The sequence below is a fragment of the Anabrus simplex genome, chromosome 3 (genome assembly GCF_040414725.1).
Source record: "Anabrus simplex isolate iqAnaSimp1 chromosome 3, ASM4041472v1, whole genome shotgun sequence".
NCBI lineage: Eukaryota > Metazoa > Arthropoda > Insecta > Orthoptera > Tettigoniidae > Anabrus > Anabrus simplex.
Genome location: NC_090267.1, coordinates 377,508,085 through 377,530,928, shown reverse-complemented (window position 1 = coordinate 377,530,928; position 22,844 = coordinate 377,508,085). Strand labels below are relative to the sequence as shown.

The 22,844-nt window shown below is 40.6% G+C and overlaps 1 protein-coding gene across 1 annotated transcript in view; it reads left to right on the top strand.

Moving 5' to 3' along the window:
* The window catches only part of Dpp10 (Dipeptidyl peptidase 10), a 355,670-nt gene that overhangs the window by 163,549 nt on the left and 169,277 nt on the right, over nt 1–22,844 (top strand). Inside the window, exon 4 of the mRNA XM_068226855.1 lies at nt 12,974–13,048. Within this exon, the coding sequence (XP_068082956.1) occupies nt 12,974–13,048 (75 nt within the window). The remainder of the gene's footprint in view (nt 1–12,973; nt 13,049–22,844) is intronic.

The window sequence follows — 22,844 nt, the reverse complement described above, 5'->3', positions numbered from 1 at the left end:
CAAACTTATGAACACAAAATTTCTCCAAAAACATAGTTCTTTCACTTCGCACTAGGGTGCATAATTGTAGTCCTTCAGTAGTGCCATCTAGAAGAGAATGTTCACACTTCTTACTACAGGCAAAACAAAAATACATCGAAAACGACACAGTTCAGAACACTTCAAAATTTACAAGTAGGGACATCTTCTGAGAAACTTGAGAATTAACACTGTAGTTAAAGTTCAGGCTTCCTCCAGTAGAGGAGTTTCAACTGGCGCAATGTTTGAATCAGCGGAGCGGAGGTGTACCGCCCGGTACAATAATAATAATAATAATAATAATAATAATAATAATAATAATAATAATAATAATAATAATAATAATAATAATGCTATTTGCTTTACGTCCCACTAACTACTTTTACGGTCTTCGGAGACGCCGAGGTGCCGCAATTTAGTCCCGCAGGAGTTCTTTTACGTGCCAGTAAATCTACCGACACGAGGCTGTCGTATTTGAGCACCTTCAAATACCACCGGACTGAGCCAGGATCGAACGTACCAAGTTGGGGTTAGAAGGGCAGCGCCTTAACCGTCTGAGCCACTCAGCCCGGCCCTACTTTGTTTGCTGAGAAATGTTCTCAACATTAGAAAGGACTATAACGCGATCCTGTCTTGTTTGTTCAAAAGTGTGAGGTCGCGTTCCTTTAGGAGTGCTTTGCATCATTCCATACAATTGAGATTGTTTTATTTGTAATGCTCCAATAACGAAAATTCTACATTGAACTTTCTTGTATTGTAAATAAAAATAATATTAAAAACACCTAATACTCTGAAATTGCAATGGCGGCTACTTATCCACATGCAAGGTGGAGTGCGCTGGCACGGATGGTGTCTAAATACGTATTTAGCCACCCTACTATTTCTTAAGTAAAACAGACAAGTATTCCGTTCCAAAAACATTTCAAATCTACTTATACATCACCTCTGAACCCAAAAGCCACAAAAAGTAGTTTTACGATCAAGAATAAAGTGCTTGTCTTAATAAAGGGTTATTATTAAAATCAAATCTATCGTTTTGTAGGCCATGAAGGTTCTTGGAGAAATAGAAAGTAAAAGCTTCCACTCACCGAAATCTCGGTACTACGTGAGATAAGTGATTAGCTCTATTCCCGGCCGCCTTGGCTCGCAGGAATTAACCTGGTACTCATTTCTGGTGTAGAGTGAGTGAACCGCTGGGTCATGTGGCACCTCAGAAGTGAAAATACGTTTTCTTAAATGTTAGTATTTTTCACAGGGAGTCGAAGCCACTTGCTTTCACGTGACCCAAGTATGCTTTTAAAGCCATGGTTATGCAGCACCTATTATCATCACCGTCATTATCATCATCATCATCATCATCATCATAATTTAGGCTATAGGTAATTCCTGAGGAATTAGTTTTTCTTGTTTCACTCCTCATAATTCCGAATAACTATCATAATGCAGTATTTAGAACCATGAAAGAATTAAAACATGTTGACACACTTAATAGTCTGCGAAATTCCAATGCATCATGTATATAAGGTCGATAAGCTTTGGCTTGAAATTCTGTGAACTCCTGTACAATATATTTCTTCTTTTTTGGGAGGAATTCTGCCAGCGTCCTACAAGTAGATTTCCATTAAAGAATCTGTTTAACTTACTTTAACAAGTTTCCTTTCCCGTACAGTGACGCATTGATTACAAAGACAAGTATATTGCATGCCTCTCTTTTCCAACGAAAAATTCTCCTTCAGAGAGGACGATATATTTCACCTCTTAGAAAAAGACAGTCTAATCATTCGTGACATGCTGCTTTCACGGCTAACTCTATTTTCTGATATATAACAGATAAATCTTGTGAATGAAACTCTTCAGTACATGTGAAAAGTAATTTTACATTCCCCTTTTATGTACGCAAGACGCTTTATCATTCTAAGTGAACGACAACTCGATTTCCAGCCGGCAGCGCACTCATGGACATTTCTTTCTGTTGTTATCAGTTCCCTTAACATCAAAGCTTAACGTAAAAGTCAGGAATTCTATGCTCATCCGTTTGTTTTTCAGTATAGATTAAAGCGTAGTTAGACTGTGCACTTCAGGCTTTTATGGTCAGTCCCTTCGACATATTGTGGAAAATTAGGACCTTAGCATCTCAAGAATTTATACATGTTTAAATGGTCAACCTTTATCTACTTTTTCTAGTATCAGTGGTACAGTTGACTACTCGTTTTCTTCATATTTCCATTGTATGGGGTTCTATGAGGTCTGTGGTACTTGCAAGAATAACATGTAATTGGTTTTCGACTCCTTAAGTAACTCGTATGGTATAAAATTTAGTTAGACCAGTGCCTTATACAATCCGTAGCAATTGGGGAGAGATTAAATAATAAGAGTAATAATAATAATATGTAATCACCGGAAATGCAATAATTTTTATTGCTTCTACTATAATCCAGTTATAGATGCAGCTCATTAAGAGCCTTGGCCTGCCATAATGAATGCTACCCATTTGAGTGCTACTCGGTAAATTCCCAATTAGGGTGTTATAATGGATGTACCCTATAGTAGGCTACATTTAGGGATTCAGTAATCCAAACATTAGTTCAAATGAAGGTCGAAATATATAGGCGAGTCAACAAGGCCTTAGATCTGCAGGGACAATGGAGCGTACAGTAGAAACATTCCCTTTTCTCATTACGACAACGTAATTTGCTCAGGTAAAGGGCATGAAGTGGTTCCCTGCTTAGTCTTGTATTGCTTCCACGTTATTGTTCCAGGATCTTCATGTTCACCTTCGCTACTGAACCTCTCTTGTTCAAAATACAGTTCCCTTCCGACCTCGATGATATTATGTTATCAAAACTTAGGAGGCCCCGGTCCTCCTTTTCACAGATGCATTCTTCAAACAGTTTGACCTCCTCCTCTTTTACCAGCAATTAAAGTTCAGAAGAGATCATTACTATATTATATTTCCCATGAAGATACCTACACATGGCAGGTGCCGCCCACCTTCATCGGAGGGTTTGTCTTACAAGGGCTGCACTCGGCTAGTAATAGCCATACGAAATCAAATTAAAATGTATTTTATATCCCGTTAAGATACCAGTTTCGCCGCTACCCCTTTCAAAAGAACAGAAGGTGTACTGGTATATTACAATTTAACGGGAATATCGCACCTTTCGTCATTCATACAGGGAGAATAGGGAATATCTTTGGTGCTCCAATATACATTTGGCAGTTCACAGATAAGAATGGGATACAGCCTCCAGAAAGGCCTGGTGTAGGTCATTCGAGTAGTTTCCCAATAGGCAACCTGCGCGCCTATGACTGCAAGATGAATTTCTAATGATGAAGATGGCACAAATACCCAGACAAACGAATTAACCAATTAAGGTTAAATCCCCGGCCCCTCCAGGAATCGAACCAAGGACATCTTGGACCAACGGCCAGTATGCTATTTACCCATGCATTCAGAACAAAATTAAAATGAAATTCGTGACCTCATCCCGAGGTCGTGCAGCACGCTCCCAATGCAAGTGAGATGCGTGTACCATTTTAACCACATATCAGCCCTCCTGTCAGTGTTAAATGTCTGACAGTACCGGTAATCGAACCCCGGCCACCGAGGATGTCAGCTAACATGTAATCAGGAAAACAGTCTTCTTCACTGCCGTCGGCGAGATTCGTACCCACCATCTCCCGAATTCAAGCTCACAACTACGCTCCCGGAAGTGCGGCCAACTCGCTCTGTCAACCATTTAACAATGTCTGCCTCTATTAGTTACTCATCCCTTAGCATATCATTCTCACTCCATTGACTGCATCAGAAACTGTATTGACAAATTTACTTACGACTACATTAAATTCTATCATTCCATCACCTACTCGGCCATTTCCCGCTCTTTGCAATAAATTGGCTTTAAGTGCTGAATTAAACGTATTTTTCTGAACTTTATATTCTACATTTGGCATCTTTCCCTCTAATATTTGTACACGAGCCAAGGTACACTCTTCCTTCATATTTCCTGTACCTGTTTTACCAGTCAGCCATTGCTGCTTATTATTGTCCCTAGATATTTTTTCACTTTCAACACTACCATACTTTAACATGGCCTGGCAGTGAACTGGGTCTTTTTCATGAACTTTAACACATTATTACACAACAACAAAACATAGTGCATACCTGATTTTCGTATCGTATGAAGGTGTCAGTCATCCAAAATGAAAATATTAATCAGAAAATACATATCTTAAGTAATTTATCTTATGAATTAGTCTTATGAAAAACATGAAAAAATGTACGGAAAAAGCTTTTACATTCAACTTATACCAATAAGCCTGCTGAAACAAAAATTAATCGTTGATACGGCTGCGTAAGCTACAAATAAACACAATTACATTTGAAATACAAAATGTATCGATTTAGGAATAGTTTGTTTTGATATAGTAGCCCTAAAAACATTCGGCTATGCACAGTCCAACCTTACACTCCTTGCACCACCATCTACTTTCTTTTCGCGGTTCAGGTGCATCATCAGCCTGTGTCTCTTCGTCTAAATGAAAAAAAAAACAAAGAAATAAACCCAAAAATCAGGGGAGGTGAAGGATTTCTATAGTTTGTGTTGTATACAAAGAACTTGGTATACAGTGACACAACATAAAGTTTGTTTAAATGATTTGATACAATATATATAAGAAATAAAACTGAATTCTTCTTGAAACTTGTTTGAATGCACGCAGTAGTAGTATAATACAGGGATTCGGGCGCCACCACCTCCTCCGGCTCCCAGAGGCCTCCTCCACCACCACCACAGCCAGAGGCCTCCCAGAGGCCTCCTCCACCACCACCACAGCCAGAGGCCTCCCAGAGGCCTCCTCCACCACCACCACCACCACAGCCAGAGGCCACCCAGAGGTCTCCTCCACCACCCGCGGGAAATTTGAATTTGTAAACAAAGCCACGTGCCTTTTGACAGCTATCATCGACAACAACGCATCGCTAACCTCACTGTTGCCATCTTGACGGGCCAAAACCTCAGTAGTACCAACTTAACCTAACTAGCGCGAGGTAAACAAATCCACGTGTTTTTTGACAGCCACGTGCTTTTTGACAGACAACAACGCATCGCTAACCTCAGTACTGCCATCTTGACAGGCCTAAACCTCAGTAGTACCAACTTAACCTAACTAGCGCGAGATAAACAAATAGACGTGTTTTTTGACAGCCACGTGCTTTTTGACAGCTGTCATCCGCCATCTTTAAACTACAGAGCACCGTGCTGCTCTCTTTATCGCAGTAGCTGTAAATTCGTCACCTGTCATCCGCAGTGCTGCCATCTTAACGGGCTTAAACCTCAGTGCTTCCAACTTAACCTCACTAGCGCGAGATAAACAAATCCACGTGCAGCTGTCATCCGCCATCTTTAATCCATAGAGCACAGTGCTGCCCCCTTTAGCTACTTACCTTTGAAATGTGGTGGCGGATAATTTGAAAAATGTTTTTTGACAGCAGCCATCTTTAATCCAGAGAGCACCGTGCTGCCCTCTTTAGCTAGATACCTTTGAATTCTACGTAACAGCAGCCATCTCTAATCAAGAGAGCACCATGCTGCCCTCTTTGTGGCGGTGGCAAATTCCACGTGCTCTTGTTTGGAAACAAACTCACGTGCTTTTTTCTGACAGCTGTCATCCGCCATCTTGCATCACAAACCTTAGTGCTGCACTCTTTAGCTAGATACCTTTGAAATGTGGTGGCGGCAATTTGAAAAATTCTATGTGCTCTTGTTTGTAAACAAAGCCACGTGCTTTTTTGACAGCTGTCATCCACCATCTTTAATCAATAGAGCACTGTGCTGCTATCATGCGGGCAATTTCGTCAGTTGTCATCCGCCATCTTTAATCCACAGAGCACCGTGCTGCCCTCTTTATGACATGTAGTAGCGGGCAATTCGAAAAGTTCTGTTAGCTGTCATCCGCCATCTTTAATCAAGAGAGTACCGTGCTGCCATCTTTAGCTAGATACCTTTGAAATGTGGTGGCGGCAATTTGAAAAATTCTATGTGCTCTTGTTTGGAAACAAAGCCACGTGCTTTTTTGACAGCTGTCATCCACCATCTTTAATCAATAGAGCACTGTGCTGCTATCATGCGGGCAATTTCGTCAGCTGTCACCCGCCATCTTTAATCTACAGAGCACCGTGCTGCCCTCTGTAGTAGAGTGCAATTTGAAAAGTTCTGTTAGCTGTCATCCGCCATCTTTAATCAAGAGAGCACCGTGCTGCCATCTTTAGCTAGATACCTTTGAAATGTGGTGGCGGCAAATTGAAAAATTCCACGTGCTCTTGTTTAGTAAACAAACTCACGCGCTTTTTATCAGCTGTCATCCGCCATCTTACATCGCAAACCTCAGTGCTACACTCTTTAGGTACATACCTTTGAAATATGGTGGCGGATAATTTAAAAAGAAAAATTCTACATCAGCCATCTCTCGACGCTAATTGCACAAGATGGTGGCTATACATGACTCCTTAAAGGTGCTTATGCAAGATGGCCGCTATACATAGGTTCTTATGAGACACCCTTGGGATGCTTGCGCAAGATAGCGGTTATACAAGGCTCCTTATGAGACGCCCTAGAGATGCTTGCGCAAGATGGCGGTTGCTCTTATGAGGTGGCTTAAGGGTCCTTGCACAAGATGGCTAGAGATGCCCTAAGGATGCTTGCGCAAGATGGCGGACGCAAGATGGCGGCTATTCACGACTCCTCATGAGACGCCTTAAGGGTGCTTGCGGAAGATGGCTGCTGCACTTATGAAGAAAGCTAGCTTAGAGGCTAACGTGTCGTGCTAGTTCGATTCATTAAATTTGGGGCTTAAATGCAAAATGTTAAATATCTCGAAAACGGTGCATCGTAGAGCAAAACTGACAAAATTTTTCTACCTAATACCTAGGTTTGCAGTATCAGGAACATGATAACATTAAAAAAACATAGTCTAATGACGAGATCGACGGTTCGATTACTACTTAGGCCCTTTGGCATTGGCAGCTATCTATTTCTACAAGATGGCGGCTATACATAGCTTCTTATGAGACAGCTTAAGAGCGCTTGCACAAGATTGCTGCTGCTCTTATGAGACGCCCTAGGGGTGCTTGCGGGAGGTAGCAGCGACAAGACGATGACTATAAACAGCTGCTTATGATACGGTCTAGAGGTGCTCACACAAGATGGTGGCTGCTCTGATGAAGAAAGCTAGCTTTGCATCGTGCAGGTATTTTACAGCACTAAACCTCATACCTTTGAAATGTGGTGGCGGGTAATTTGAAAAATTCGACGTGCTTTTTCTTCACAGCAGCTATCTTTAGACAATAGCGGCTATACATAAGCTGTTAAGGCCTCCTCTTATGTCAAGGCATAGCTCTATCGAACAAGTTTATACCTGCATTGGAATAGCTAGAGTAAGTACGTGCTGTAGTGATGACGTCATTAAGCATGTTTAGACTTGCAAATCACAAAAGAAACGTAACAAGACTAGAATCGAACACTGCACTCTATGCCGTGAACTTTATCATGTGATCGGAACATAGATTGAAGTGTTTAGAACACTAAATAAGTAATCAAGACTAAAATAGAACACTGTACTCGATACAACATGTGTTTAGAACATGTCAGGGGATACCTTTGTTCTAAGAAGATTAGATTACCGCACATTCCTTGTAGGGCTAATAGGCTAAAGGACTAATGGGCTAAAGGGCTAATGGGCTAAAGGGCTAATAGGCAAAAGGGCTAATAAGCAAAAGGGCTAAAGGGCTAATAGGCAAAAGGGCTAAAGGGCTAAAGGAGCAACAACCTCATCGATCGCTATCAGCAAGAACGCTTGTACTTTGTTAAGTGTAGAAAATTAATCTTTATTTGTAAATGGTTTCATGTTCAGAACAAGGAATGGAACCTAGGGGTTACGTCTTACCTAATAAAATCCCCGAGGTGCGATGAGTTACGTTTTTCGAACTAGTGTTGGGAACACTGAACTTTTCAAGATGATAGCAGAGAGTTTAGCAATGTTCTGTTTTTGGATTATAAATTCCGCGCTACAACATGCATAAGGTGGCAGCCTTGAGGTTTACCGCCGTAAAGATGGCAGCAGTGAGGTTAGCGACGCTCTATTGTCCTTCAAAGTGAGGTTAGAGTTCGTCAAGAAGACAGCTGTCAAAAAAGCACGTGGCTATGTTTACCAAACAAGAGCACTTGGCTGTGACGTCACGGTCACGTAATCAATCCTTAGCTCGACGTCGTTAAGAGCAGCATTAGGATTAGCTATGCTTAAAAGTCTTGGGAACAGAGCAGCAGTATGAATTGTCATGTTTCAAAGCGTGTACACATCACCTATCGATTTTACATGCATCGACCATCGTACTAAACTTCATCCGCTATCTCTCGAATGCAAGCTCACAGCTGCGCACCCCTAACAGATTAATTATTTTCCTTCCTTTACAATATTTTCACAGATTGCCACTTACAACTTCATGTCACACCAATGAAAGTAAGGGATATTTCGCTGTGACGAATGTTATTTTCTATAAGAAGATCGCTCTCTCTCTCTATATCCATTATCTCTGTTCGGTCACAGAACAGTATATTGAGGAAAACTGGTATACCTGCGGGAAACCGGACCTCAAAATGTGTCGATCGTGTCTGAAGGTTATGTTTATGAGCTACTTCTGATTGGTATTCAAGTACAAGTTTCGATGAATGTTATGTCTTCTATCACGTAATTCAGGTGCTGACGGAATACCCCAATTCGATAGAATATCTTGTAGAAGCTGAATATGTAGGCTATGGATTCTAGTAATTTATTCTGAAGAGAGAATTGGGGGGTTGAGAAGATGATAATAATAATAATAATAATAATAATAATAATAATAATAATAATAATAATAATAATAATCCTTACGTCCCTCTTTCCCAGAGACGCCGAATTGCCGGAATTTTATCCCACAGGAGTTCATTTACGATCCAATAAATCTACCGACACGAGGCTTCTAATTAAAAGACTCGTCACTACGGGGTGCGATCAAGTGTGGCTGAGGTGCCCACTGTTCCCCAACTCACTGACTTCATGTGAATGGGAAAATAATAGTGGATGGGTATTGATGGTCTGGGTAACTTTGAACGAGACCACCGACTATGGAAAATATATTTCTTTTGTGACTTCGATATCCTGATGAAAATAGAAAAAGTTGCTCATATCGGAAAATTAATTGCTTAACCACTTCAGCATTTATTGGTAACAGCTTCCTTAGCTTCCTCAAGGGGTAACTTGGCCGAAACCTCATCTATCTCAAATCGTTTATGGTAATCAGGACACTGTTTACTAAGTTGACGTTCACAGTGTACGCAGGCTGAAGCAGTGAACAAGGATTTGGAGCATGTGACACGCCACAGTTATTGCATCTATCCTCAGATCGACAGTGTTTACTGATGTGTCCGAAGCGTAAACAATTATAGCGAATACGCAGTGGCGCCCCCATATAGATAAACCTCACCCAGTAAGTATATGTTCACACTGCATGGAAGAGAGTGATTCTAAAAAATGACCACAGGCCCGTATTGAAACAGCAGTTGAAACATTGTCCTCAAGTTTGCGTCAGTACATACATCGTACTTGTTTAATTTTAACAGAAGAATCAATCACTTGTAACAGTTGTTCTTCCCTGATAGCTGTATGCACATCCCGAATGACACACTGCCAAGTGATGACGTGAAAGAATTTCAATTTCATTTTGTTATGCACAGAAGAAAGGATATAAAGGAGGGGGCGGATAAGTCTTGGGTAAGACCGGAGTTAAAGTATGGTTTCAGTGTATGGGGCTCTCACTAGGACTACTTGATACAAAAACTGGAAAAAAATTCGAAGGAAAGCAGCATGATTTCTTCTAGGTGATTTCTGACAAAAGAGTAGTGTTTCGAAAATGTTGCAAACTTTGGGCTGGAAATGCTTGGGAGACAAGATGCTCGACTATGTGGAATGTTTCGAGCTGACAGTGGAGAGTTGGAGTGGAATGACGTAAGTAGAAGAGTGGAGCTTTTAAAAGTAGGAAAGATCATAACATGAAGATATAGTTGGAATTCAAGAGTACAGATTGGGGCAAATACTCATTTATAGGACGAGGAATATGGGATCGGAATAAATTATCGAGGGAAATTTTCGATAAATTTCCAAGTTCTTTGAAAATAAAGAAAAAGCTATGTAAACATTTTTTTTACTAGTGGCTTTACGTCGCACCGACAAAGATAGGTCGTATGGCGACGTATGGAGTTGGAAGGAAGCGGCCGTGACCTTAAGGTACAGCCCGAGCATTTGCCTGGTGTGGAAATGTGAAACCACGGAAAAATAACTTCAGGGCTGCCGACAGTGGGAATCGAACCCACTATCTCCCGGATGCGCCGGCCCCGTGGTGTAGGGATAGCGTGTCTGCATCTTATCCGGAGGCCCCAGTTTCGATTAACGGCCAGGTCAGGGATTTTTACCTGGACCTGAGGGCTGGTTCGAGGTCCACTCAGCCTACGTGATTAGAATTGAGGAGCCATCTGACGGTGAGATAGCGTTCCCGGTCTAGAAAGCCAAGAATAACGGCCGAGAGGATTCATCGTGCTGACTAAACGACACCTCGTTATCTGCAGGCCTTCGGGCTGGGCAGCGGTCGCTTGGTAGGCCAAGGCCCTTCAAGGGCTGTAGTGCCATGGGGTTTGGTTTGATTTGGTTTTTATCTCCCGGATGCAAGCTCACAGCCGCGCGCCCCTAACCGCACGGCCAACTCGCCCGGTAGGTAAACAATTGACAGGGAATCTGCCGCTTGGGCGACAGACCTAAATGTTGATCATTGATTGATTGATTGATTGATTGATTGCAAGGGGAACCAACAAACCAGGTTGCTTATTGTGCAGAATTAGGATCCACTTCAGTACGATTTTTCCCGGTAGAAGAAATATAAGATATTTTGACGTTAAAATGGAAACTCCAGATAAATGATTTTGCAATGAACCATCGAATGTATTTTTACTAACGTTTCCTTCTTTCCCTTCCACAAAAATAAAATGAGGACCCGGAAATATCAAGGTAATACCGGTTAGCTTATTACCGGTAATCGTACGCAATGAGCTGAAGTGGTTCCTTGTCGAAATAGAAACATCATCTTGGTTAGAAGATTAGTTAGATATTAAATCCCTATGTAAGCACATATGTTCAGAAACCGTGCCTGTTGTAACAGCTTGTTTCGTATCAGTATTGCCTCAAGGCTCTTCTAAGCGCGCTTGTTTGCCGGCAAAGCAGATTACCAGCTCGACCACATACTACAGTCATATGCAAAAAGCTGAATATTATTGAATATTTGTGAAAACATTTCTAGTACGGATGAAAATAAATGTTAATATTTATTTTCATTGAAAAAAACCACGACGCAGCAGCCCCGAAAAGCCATGGCCTACAAGCGACCGCTGCTCAGCGCAAGGTCTGCAGGTTATGAGGAGTCCTGTGGCTAACAGGCCGTTGTTCTTGATTTTCTAGACCGGGACCGCCATCTCTCCGTCAGATAGCTCGTTAACTGTAATAGGTAAGCCGAGTGTATCTCGAACCAGTCCTCAAATCTAGGTAAAGATCTATGTCCTAGCCGGGAATCGAACCCGGGGCCTTCCGGTAAGAGGCAGGCGCTCTAACCCTGCATCGTGGGGCCGGCATTTACTTCCAATGATCCTGTTATAACCTAAACCTCTTGTTCTCGAAAATCCATTTATTTTTCAGTTCTATTACTATTAAAATTAACCGTCGATATATGCATTGTAATAATAAACCATTTTTACCTCACTTTACTATACCCCTTAGTGTACCAGGACCAAAACGTTTGATTCGTACGATTTTCGATCCCCATACTTTCTATCATTATTAGCTATATCTGCCTTCCATCTGATCTCTTGGAACAAAATCTCCTGACAAAGAGAATATCTTAAATCTATAAATTATATTAGTACTTATAATACAATTTGGCCTTACGTCGCGTCGCACCGACACAAATAGGTCTTATGGCGGTGATGGGATAGAAAACGGGCAGGAGTGTGAAGGAAGCGGCCGTGGACTAATTGAGGCATATTCCCAGCATTTTCCTAGTGTGAAAATGGGAAACCACGGAAAACCATCTTCAGGGCTGCCAACAGTGGGGTATTAGTACAATGCATGCAAGGGAAAGGCTTCAGATTGAATCTCAAGTGAAGAGAACATTTATCAAAGGGGTCTGAATTCAGTCATCGTTGTTGCTATTGTATTTTCATGAAGGGTCTTCAAACATTTTGAGCAACGGATCATGTAAAAATGTCTGCATGTGAATCTAATAAATGTCACCGTTCTTCTATAATTGGAAATATGGCATTCAGTGAAGCATTACCCTAGCATTCTGTTAAACTATGCTCTAGACGGTTATTCAAGCATATCTTCCAATATAACTGAAAAAAAAAATCATGTTTGCGCTTCTGGGCGAAATTTCTGGTACCAACGGTAGTTTCACGTGTGCTGCAATATTATTTTTGAAGACATTTAACATTGACTCTCTAGCGGTGTTTCTACTATGGTCTTAACGAGGAGGAAGACGTTATATCCTAAGACTGACAGCAACATTTCCATTAATGAGGAAGTTACCTATATGACATGTTTTCACCATTTTCCTTTCCGTAAATCTCCCAGAGAATCAAATCTGTAAAGGTAATATCGTTTATATAAGTTAAGTGTTAAAGCCAAAACTCAAGATAGTTGCCAAAGGCCACCAGTTCTGGAATGCAGCCCTTCAGCCTTGATTGCTAGTTCTACTTAGGAGCACCTATTTATTGAAAATCAAATTTAAGATACAGAAATGATACTGACAGTAACTGTGCGTAACATCTGTAAAAAGTGTTGACATTATAACTTATTAATACTCTCTCCTCTTTCACAGAAACGTATCAATCCTGCACGTTTCGTCATGTCTCCTGACCACCGCTTTATTCTCCTGGCACATAACGTACAAAAGGTAAGTATTCATCAGTTACATATCATCAGGAATAGTGTAGCTCTGTATGAGCTACAGGGTGATCCAATGAACTAGTAACAGTGCATTGGCTAACGCAGCTCTACATCTGATTTCTGTCTCTAGGTGCAATCTCTCTCTATTTTTTCTTTATTGTGTTAATATGTGTGAAGTGGTTCACTATTAAGAGTTTGGTTCTTCTTTTGTATTTAACCCCGAAATGTATGATGGCTCAGTATGTGTTTTCTACCGAATGAGGAGCTTTTATTATGATTAATAAGTATTAACTTGTCAGTAAGTTAACAGAAATGTGAGTCAAAGGGAAACTCACAATCGCAAAAGCTCATAAAACAATATATTTTCTGTATAATAAATTTCATACTAGAATTAGTATTCAGTATTCAGTTTTTACAGAGGAGGAACATTTGATAATATTAGTCAACGATTAAATTCCCTTGAAAATTCCTAACGTGTCTTTCACAATAAATACGACTCCTTTATGGCTCTGTACAAACAGCTACTACATTGTTAAAACTGTATGAAACAATCGTGACATATCCTCCTTCATTGGGCTCTTCTGTACGTAGGACCACAATTTATGAATGGATACAGAATAAATATTTTTCCATAATAAAATAACACACATTAAATAATGATAAATGGCTTACTAAGATATAGCCTGACTTCTTGGCTGAATTGTCACTACGCGTAGTGGCCTTAGGTTCAGAAGGTCACTGGTTCGATTACTGCATGGGTTGAGGATTTTAGCCACGTCTAGTTGATTAACCTGTCTTTGAATACTGGGTATTTGTGTTTCAACATATGCCACCACGTTTATACAGAAAACCACCAAAAATACGTTGTTCCTAAAAGTTGGAATAACTATATGAGATTGGCAAAGGTATCGGACCGCAAAACTGGACCAATTTAACATGTATGACAAAGATCGGACACGCAACTCCACCAGGCTGTGGAATAAGCTGTGGGGAGAGTCTCTTAAAAATGTGTCAAATATTTGTGAAGGAGGGAAAGTGGTAAAATGAAGGGCAAGATGGGAGTTCTTGTTGTGTACCCCATTAGTGCCACGGCAGATAATGAATCGATGAACAGTTTCTTGTCTCGCACGCTGGAGCATGTCTGGAGTGACAGCTTCGATGACAACAGTGATCATTTCTCTGAGAAACACTAAGTCAGGTAAATTATCTCCAAAAATGTTCTTAATGTAGGTCCATTGGAGTGAGACTGTGACTTCCAGGTGACCAGGGAATAGGGCCACATCTACCAGACGAACTATTCGGAAACTGAATATTCGTTGCATTGAAATGAGTTGGCACCCCATCTCGCATGAAAATAACACTGACAGCGGTTTCTTGTTCGATTTGTTGTATCTGAGGGAATACAAAGGATCAGCGGAAGTAAATGCCGGCTCCACAATGTAGGATTAGAGTGCCTGCCTCTTACCCGAAGGCCCCGGGTTCAATTCCCGGCTAGGACATGGGTCTTCACGTAGATATGAGGACTGGTTTGAGATCCACTCGGCCTACCTGATTACATTTAAGGAGCTATCTGACGGTGAGATGGCGGTCCAGGTCAAGGAAGTCAAGAATAACGGCTTACTAGCCACACGACTCCTCATAACCTGCAGACCTTGGGCTGAGCAACGGTCGCTAGTAGGCCATGAGTTTTCTGCTGAGAGGTCCACATTGTGCTGGACTGGCACCCTTGCAGACGCGCTACTCAGAGCGAGGGTTTAATCGCCCGGTCAAAGCCGATACTAGCAGTATTAAAAAACTCCCTTTTACCCACTCTTCACTTTAAGACCATTTTTAATAGCTATTTGTTCGGGGCGTCGATCTAGAAAGGTATTTTGCCCCTACTTGCACCATATGCTAGGAACCTGCATGTATTGGGAAATTGCGGAAGTATAAAGTGTTGAATGTGAGGAAAGCAACATTAAGGACGACACAAACACCCAGTCCCCAGGCCAGGGATATTAATCATTTACATTTTAAAACCTCTGACCCGGCCGGGAATCGAACCCGGGGCCGCCGGGTGACAGGCGGACGCATTGCCGCCTACACCGCGGGGCCAAACACTTTAAAGCCATAATCGCCTCAATACGTTTATCTTACTTAAAACAACTTTGTTTAAAAAAATATAGGAACTCGACGACCCTGTAGTTAAGGACGCCGTTGTTTGCAGTACCTGAATCGAGTGACGAGAGGTTGCCTGTAACAAATACCACGCAGTTACTGGAAGATTAGCCCACTCTCAGTAACTGTATGCCACACATCTCCCAGTCGCTATTAAAGTTCTTTTCTCAACTGCGACGAATATTAAATTCTGAATTAAAAATAACATCTCAATAAATAATATTTTTCCCTTAATACTAGCACCTTTCTAACTTGACTGTAGTTATAAAATTCTGTCTTGACTTCATTACGGAGTTAGTTTTACTGAAAGTAGCACTTTAAGCGTGATGAATCAACGTTCCGGAAATGATAGCACCGTCCAATTGACTTTCAAACTCAGTAATTCTTGAAATAAATTCAAGGTTATATACTTTATGTAAATGCAATTGAAACGTTAGGGAACAATGATACTGTCAGTATATCAGCAATTCAATAGAAGCAGATCTTTGATTTAAAGCTTGGTAGTAAACGCGCGAGTGCCTCGCTTTATCTCAGTTTTATACTACGTAATTCGTTTTGATTATTTATATCAGGCCATTGTAGGATTCTAAAAATAAAAAGGAGAAAATTCTCTCTCTGACAGGCAAATTACTCGGAACCACTTCTAGTTTGTTCCAACGTCTTTCTCATATTTCACTCGTGAAAAATATATTGATGCCAATAAATGTATGTCAAACATAGCCACGTCTCACAAAATGGAAATCTGGATAGTCAGAATTACAGATATGGATTAAATTGATAATATATCAGCTGACGTAACAAAGGGCCAACGCGTGAGGCTGTCGAAATGTGTGATGTATCTGGTGTTCGTTTAAAGTCCGAGTAGCGACGTACGACACTGTTTGGGTTTTCTTTCTTTATAAGTGCATTTTTCCGCATTTTATCTTTTGTTGATTTTTGAATTTGTCTCTTGGCATAGGCAGGAGTAAAATATAGCTTCCACCGCAGTTCCAGCCTCACTTATGGTTGTGGCAGTTGAGAGCTTTTGAGTTAAGGGTGGGCTGAGTGATGACATTCGGAGCTCTACTAGTCCGTCTGGTTTTTATGAAAGTTGTTACACATTGAGTCGGTCATACTGCCACATAGTTGAGTGGCTCAGACGCTTGAGGCGCTGGTCGTCTGACCCCAGCTTGGCAGGGTCTATACTGGCTCAGTCCGGTGGTATTTGAAGGTGCGCAAATACGTTAGCATCGTGTCGGTAGATTTACTGGCACGTAAAGGGACCCCTGTGGGACAAACTTCCGGCACCTCGGTGTCTCCGAGAACCATAAAAAGTAGTTAGTGGGACGTAAAGCAGGTATTATTATTATTATTATTATTATTATTATTATTATTATTATTATTATTATTATTATTAATCGCTGTAAGTATTTTGGAAATGTATAAGCACATTAGTCAACATTCCTGGTATTGTGTGATGTTTTTCTGATGATCTTTTAGTATCTCAATGCCTGTACCAGTTTTGATGCCAATTTTGTTTTGAACAATCCCCGGTATTCACAAGGAACACTACTTCTAAAATAAGAGGGCGGCATTAAACGAATGCTATTTTTAATTATGTATTCAATGCTTAACACCCAGTTGGAGTCCCTTAAGCTAGTAATGTCGATGGGAGAGCAGCCGAGCGAACAACTATCACTGTACACACAACGTTAGGCCTTGACATCGCAGGGTTATATGATGAGAGTGAAACGTTATGTGCAGGGCGTACTGCGCCATAAATACTGTAGAATCTTGGTCTAAAACATGGTCGAGACAACATCTTGATACAAGTTACCCTGACGTCGTCCGACTCGTTGGCAGAATGGTCAGCGTACTGGCCTTCGGTTCAGAGGGTCCCGGGTTCGATTCCCGGCCGGGTCGGGGATTTGAACCCGGGACTGGGTGCTTGTGCTGTTACCAACATCCCTGAAACTCACACACCACACAACACTATCCTCCACCACAATAACACGTAGTTCCCTACACATGACAGATACCGCCCACCCTTATCGGAGGGTCTACCTTACAAGGGCTGTACTCTGCTAGAAATAGCCACACGAAATTATTATTATACCCTGACGTCCTTCACAAAAGGTGAATTGGTAGATAATTGTTTATTATTATTATTATTATTATTATTATTATTATTATTATTATTATAAAAATAATAGCAGCCGTCCCTGAGGTGTAGGAGCAGCATGCCTGCCTCTTACTCGCTCGGAGGCCCCGGGTTTGATCCTTGGACAGACAGGGTTTTTCTACCTGGATATGAAGGATGATTCGAGGTTCACTCAGCATACGTGAGTACAATTGAGGAGCTGTCTGACGCTGAGATAGCGGCCCCGGTCTAGAAAGCCAAGAATAACGGCCGAGGGGATTCGCCGTACCAACCACACGACACCTCGTAACCTGCAGACTTTCGGGCTGAGCAGCAGCGGTCACTTGATAGAAGTTTAATGTCGCACTAACTCTGATAGACCTTTGATGATGACGTGTTTGTAAGGACTAGGACAAAAAGAATCTACGATGGCCTTAATTAATTAATTAATTAATTAATTAATTAATTAATTAATTAATTAGCATTTCCAGAGCTGCCGATGATTGGATTAAAACCCACTATCTCCCGAATGTACTTTTTTCTTTTTGGTAGTGACTTTACGTAGCACCGACCCGAATGTAAACTTACAGCTCCGCTACCCGTACGACGCTACCAACTTGTTAGATATTCCTGTAGGTCTCTTTCCTTCTATTAAAATATCGTATCTATTTTGGTATTCATTCTTCATTAATACATTCTTCCCCTGTATGTATACCGTCCGGATCCATGGCTAAATGGTGAGCGTGCTGGCGTTTTTTCACAGGTGGTCCCGGGTTCGATTCCCAGCAGTGAATTTTTCATCCTCCATCACGGCGCGCCAATTAAAATTAATATCTATACCGCTAAAATGTTGATTCTTATATGCATGTCTCCACCAATTCTCTCAATCGTTCAAGCTTGCGACTCCAGTTATAGAACTCACTAACTTCACAGTCCTGCATTTTGTGTTATACTTCTCATTCATCACTCATGGCTCCATAGCATAGTTCAATACTGAGTACATACAAAACTTTTACAAAATGTGCATTCCTACAGCACATCTGTTCCAAATTAGGTACTTATATTCTTGAAGTATTCTGCTTTTCTACCTTATTCATTTCATTCATTCATTTCATTCTTTATGTTTCTCCCACATTTCTAAAGCACTCTTTGTCAAAAATTGTAAACTGTCTGCTCTTTACAGTATCTGACGTTCGCATATTATCGAACTATCGAATTTATTGTCTAACTCTATGGCTAAACGGTTCGAGTTCTGGTCTTTGGACCAAGGGGTCTCGGATTCAATTCTCGATCGAATCGGAAGATGTTAATATTCAACGGTTAATTCTTCTGGTTCGGGGAATGGATTATTTTTACCGTCTTCAGCATTACAGTTCATCTTAGGTAGGGCTTCGTCCTCTTCCATGCGCAGATCGCCTGTTTGGCTTCAACTCGAAAGACCTGCGCAGAGACCATACACCATTATTATTATTATTATTATTATTATTATTATTATTATTATTAACCATTTTATTATTCCCATGTGTTGCGATAACTACTACGCTCTGTTCAGATTAGTCCATTTGCGTCCTAGAATAATAACATAGTATGTTTTGGGTGCATGCCATGCGAACAGGCAAGATGTAAGGAATCTACGTTTTGTCAAAACGTTGTTCGGCTTCTTCAGGAACGACCATCAACCGACTGTTCTAACAGTTCAATTTGCAATATTAAATGCCTCTTTTACACCGCATTAACGCAAAATTTATCATGTCCATTTCACTTTTCAGTGTAGAGACCTCCTTCCCATATAATGTAAGTATTTCCTCCCATGCATCAATCGTTTTGAATTTTTTTTTTCCACGGCCATCAAATTAGATTAAAATACACTACTTTCATACTGCGTCCTCCGATCCTTTCTAGTACATTCATAACAATATGAATATACAACAATAGAGTGTACCGGTGAGAGAGAGTACCACTTCGTGTGGGGTTATTCTCTGGTATGTGCCACTTTACCCTCCATACTCTTACATGGGGCCGATGACCTTCGATGTTAGGCCCCTGAAAACAACAAGCATCATCATCATCATCATCTTACATTTACGTAACTCTCACTACCCCAATATTACTACTACTACTTCCTGGGCGATAGTCCCCCCACATCAACTTAAGCCACGAGTCCATACCGGCGCAACCTCACCTCCCTCATCTTGTCTGGTAAGGGGTAATTTTAGGAATGTTACGGGTGTGATTCAGCCTTGTGACTCCCATAGAGTACCGTAGCATCCACACTGTCATTGCATGGAGTATCTACTCATGCCGTTTTGTTGCAGGTCAACATTCAGCCTGATCTGACCATAACGTCAAAATGGTGACAGATTTCACGTATGGTTAAAAGACATTTCATTTTGCTATTGATTTAATGTCTCACTAACGCATCGAAGATTCTTGGCGACGCAAGGATGACAAATTTATAGGAATAGGATGGTACTGGCCATAGCCTTTATTAAAGCACAGCCCCATAACTTGTATGCTATGAAAATGGGAAACTACTAGAAACATTTTGAGGGCTGTCGACGACGGGATTCAAACCCACCATCTCCCAAATGAAAACTTACAGCTACGTGACCCAAATTGCGCGGCCTACTCGCTCAGTGAAATCATTATTACATTCGTCTAGAAGACTAAAAATCTCCAACTTCTCGATTTAAGAGGAGTAGATTAATTTTGATCACGGTCTATGTGCTAGCATGAAACCTTTGCAGCCTGTTAGTCTGGGTTCGATTTCCGGTTCTGCCGGCTACTGAGGAATGGTTTGAAGGACTGGAAAGGCATTCATTATTCTTAGGTTACACAATAATGTGGATAAGTTGGTTTAAACAACCTATCTGTGCTATCTCTTGAATACCAGGTGGATTTCTGCGGTTCTCACTTCAACTCCAAACCATTGCACAGGTGGTACCTAAACACTTGATCATATTTTTTTTCAAACACATCCTCTCTTAACTACAAATGTGCACATTCGAATTGATACCAGTGCTATATAGGTTTCCGCAACTATCCCACACACTGGAGACAAAGATGTCCCAAGTTCCTTTACAATGTAGCAACTTACGTTCTTAAATCTCGGTGTTCACTCGATTTTATTTGAGACCGTTAAAACTGGGATGGTAATAATAACACTGGGATAAATCCATACCAAGTGCCGACACAATGTAATTGAGAAATGGCAACGAAGAAGAAGAGTTATTTAACCATCTGCACGGTTGTCAAAGGTGGGGTTTGAACCCTCTGCCTCATATATTAAACCATAGAACACTATTAGCTCAGTTTTACCTGCTAGTCTAGGGTACTCAATCAAGGCGTAAAATTTACAGTTAAAAAAAAAGAACATTTACTAATCAAATTACACAACAGAAAAAGAGAATATGTACGAAATAGAGTCTTATTAATCAAAAGAAAGATTTCTTGATCTCGATTTACTTGTGCAGCCAGTGAATGATCTCTATACTGCTCTCTTTTAGTCCATTATTTACATTAATTTATTCAAAGCACTGCTTATTATTTTATATTATTTACAGTATCTGTGCATACCAACCATTTCTCACGTTATGATTTGCACATAGAACTTCGCCCCATTTACAGTTATCTCAAATGCTGACAACAGTGCTTCCCAGCAGAAGCAACGTTGTACAGTATGGAGAAGAATACACTAGCTCTCCATCAAAATATTTACAAGAAACGAAGTCCTCAAGGCCTTTCATTCAAGAGCAGTCATAATCGAACATGTTTCAAAGATTTTCTTGAATTTTTTGCTAAAATGTTATTTCTGAAACGTGCTGATATCTTACCGAAACCTTTTGTTATTAGAAATTTGAACTAAGTACCATTTAATAGCTCCATATTTCGAGATAAGTTTACGAAAATTACAAAGCTCTACGGTCTGTTTCCAAAAATAAAAAGATATCCTGTGTTTAAAAGGATGAATTTTAAACACTATTTTGTAATTTAAAAGTTTAATAAACTCAGAAAGATAACGGTGTGTAGCTAAGACTGGCATCAAAATATTGAACTAATTTTATCTTTAATTGGACATATTACATTTCGGAGCAATATGATTTAATTATACAATTTATCATCAGCCAATGTATTCCTGCTGGTTTTTCTGACATTTATATCAAAATTTAAATAAGGACAATGGATCAAATAAGATTTTTTCTAAAGGTAGAGATCTTTACCGAGAGATACGAAGTAATAAAAGGAAAGCCATCTCTTTAAAGGGTTTTTTGAGGAGTTTCGATTATCCGTAACATTGGTATTAAGACGGATAAAGTTGTTAGCTCTATGCCTTGTAACATTTGCCACCTTTGAATTGGCTTGACCCTCAGGGTCATATACCTCTCAAGAAGTAGGCATCTCGTCTCCTTTTCTTTTCTTTTTTTTTTTTTACTTTCTGTCGTGAAGGCGAACCCACATCCTTATGAGTGAACCAAGCACACATGAACACCTTGGCTTGCAAGACCGTTAATATGTCCTACGTCCATTAACTAAGAAGCAGCAACAACAACAATAGTCTACTATAAGTAGGTGTCCGTGATATTTTTGGTTGAATTTAGTTATTCCAATTACTTACAAGAACGCAGGAGAGCACATCTTACGGGATATATTGTCATGTGAGCCATGTCTGGAATTACAAGTTATTTGCTCGCAAAGGCAGCAGGACAAGTAAAAGCTTCAGTAATCACGAAATCTGTCTGCTACAGATCAACTTCTACCTTGTACTACCGCTCTCCGAAGCTCGTACCACTTTGTGATCCCTCAAGCATGGAATTCCTTCAGCGGTGAAATCAAGTGCTTGTCATTGTAAAGTGAAGTTCCATCACTCGTCTGAGCTCTCAGTGATAGCTCCTACTGCTCTCTTCCCAGTCATCGCATGTAGGGCAAACACTGCTCCTTTCTTCCCTAACTTACTTTGTCTTGTGCACGCTTATCGCTCCCTTTGTGAGACCGTTTCACTTTATGACGACTGGAAAGGCAAACAAAATTTTACTTCACAGAATTTAACTTTGTGTACTTGTGGTCTATAAACGAAAGAAACGTGAACAAAGTTCGGAACAAATATACAATAAATAAATAAATAAATAAATAAACTTTTATTAGTGGTTTAACGTCACACTAACACATCGAGTGTTTTCGGGCACGCAAGGATTGAAAGGGGCTAGGATTGGAAAGCAGGCGGCCGTGGCCTTAATTAAAAGTATGGTGATGATGATGATGATGATGATGATGCCTGTTGTTTAACGGGGCCTAACATCTAGGTCATCGGCCCCTAATGGAACGAAACGAGACGAAATGTAATGACAATTTTAAAGTCTAAAATCATCCACTGACCAGAATTCAAAACGTGATGACGAAGAAAGAATCGATGAATATGAATTAAAAAACAATCAGTGGATCCGACCCGCAATACCCTACCTTCCCAGAAACTCGCGTTAAACAATAGTAGTACTGACCAAGGGACTGCTTCTAAAGCAAAATACTGAAT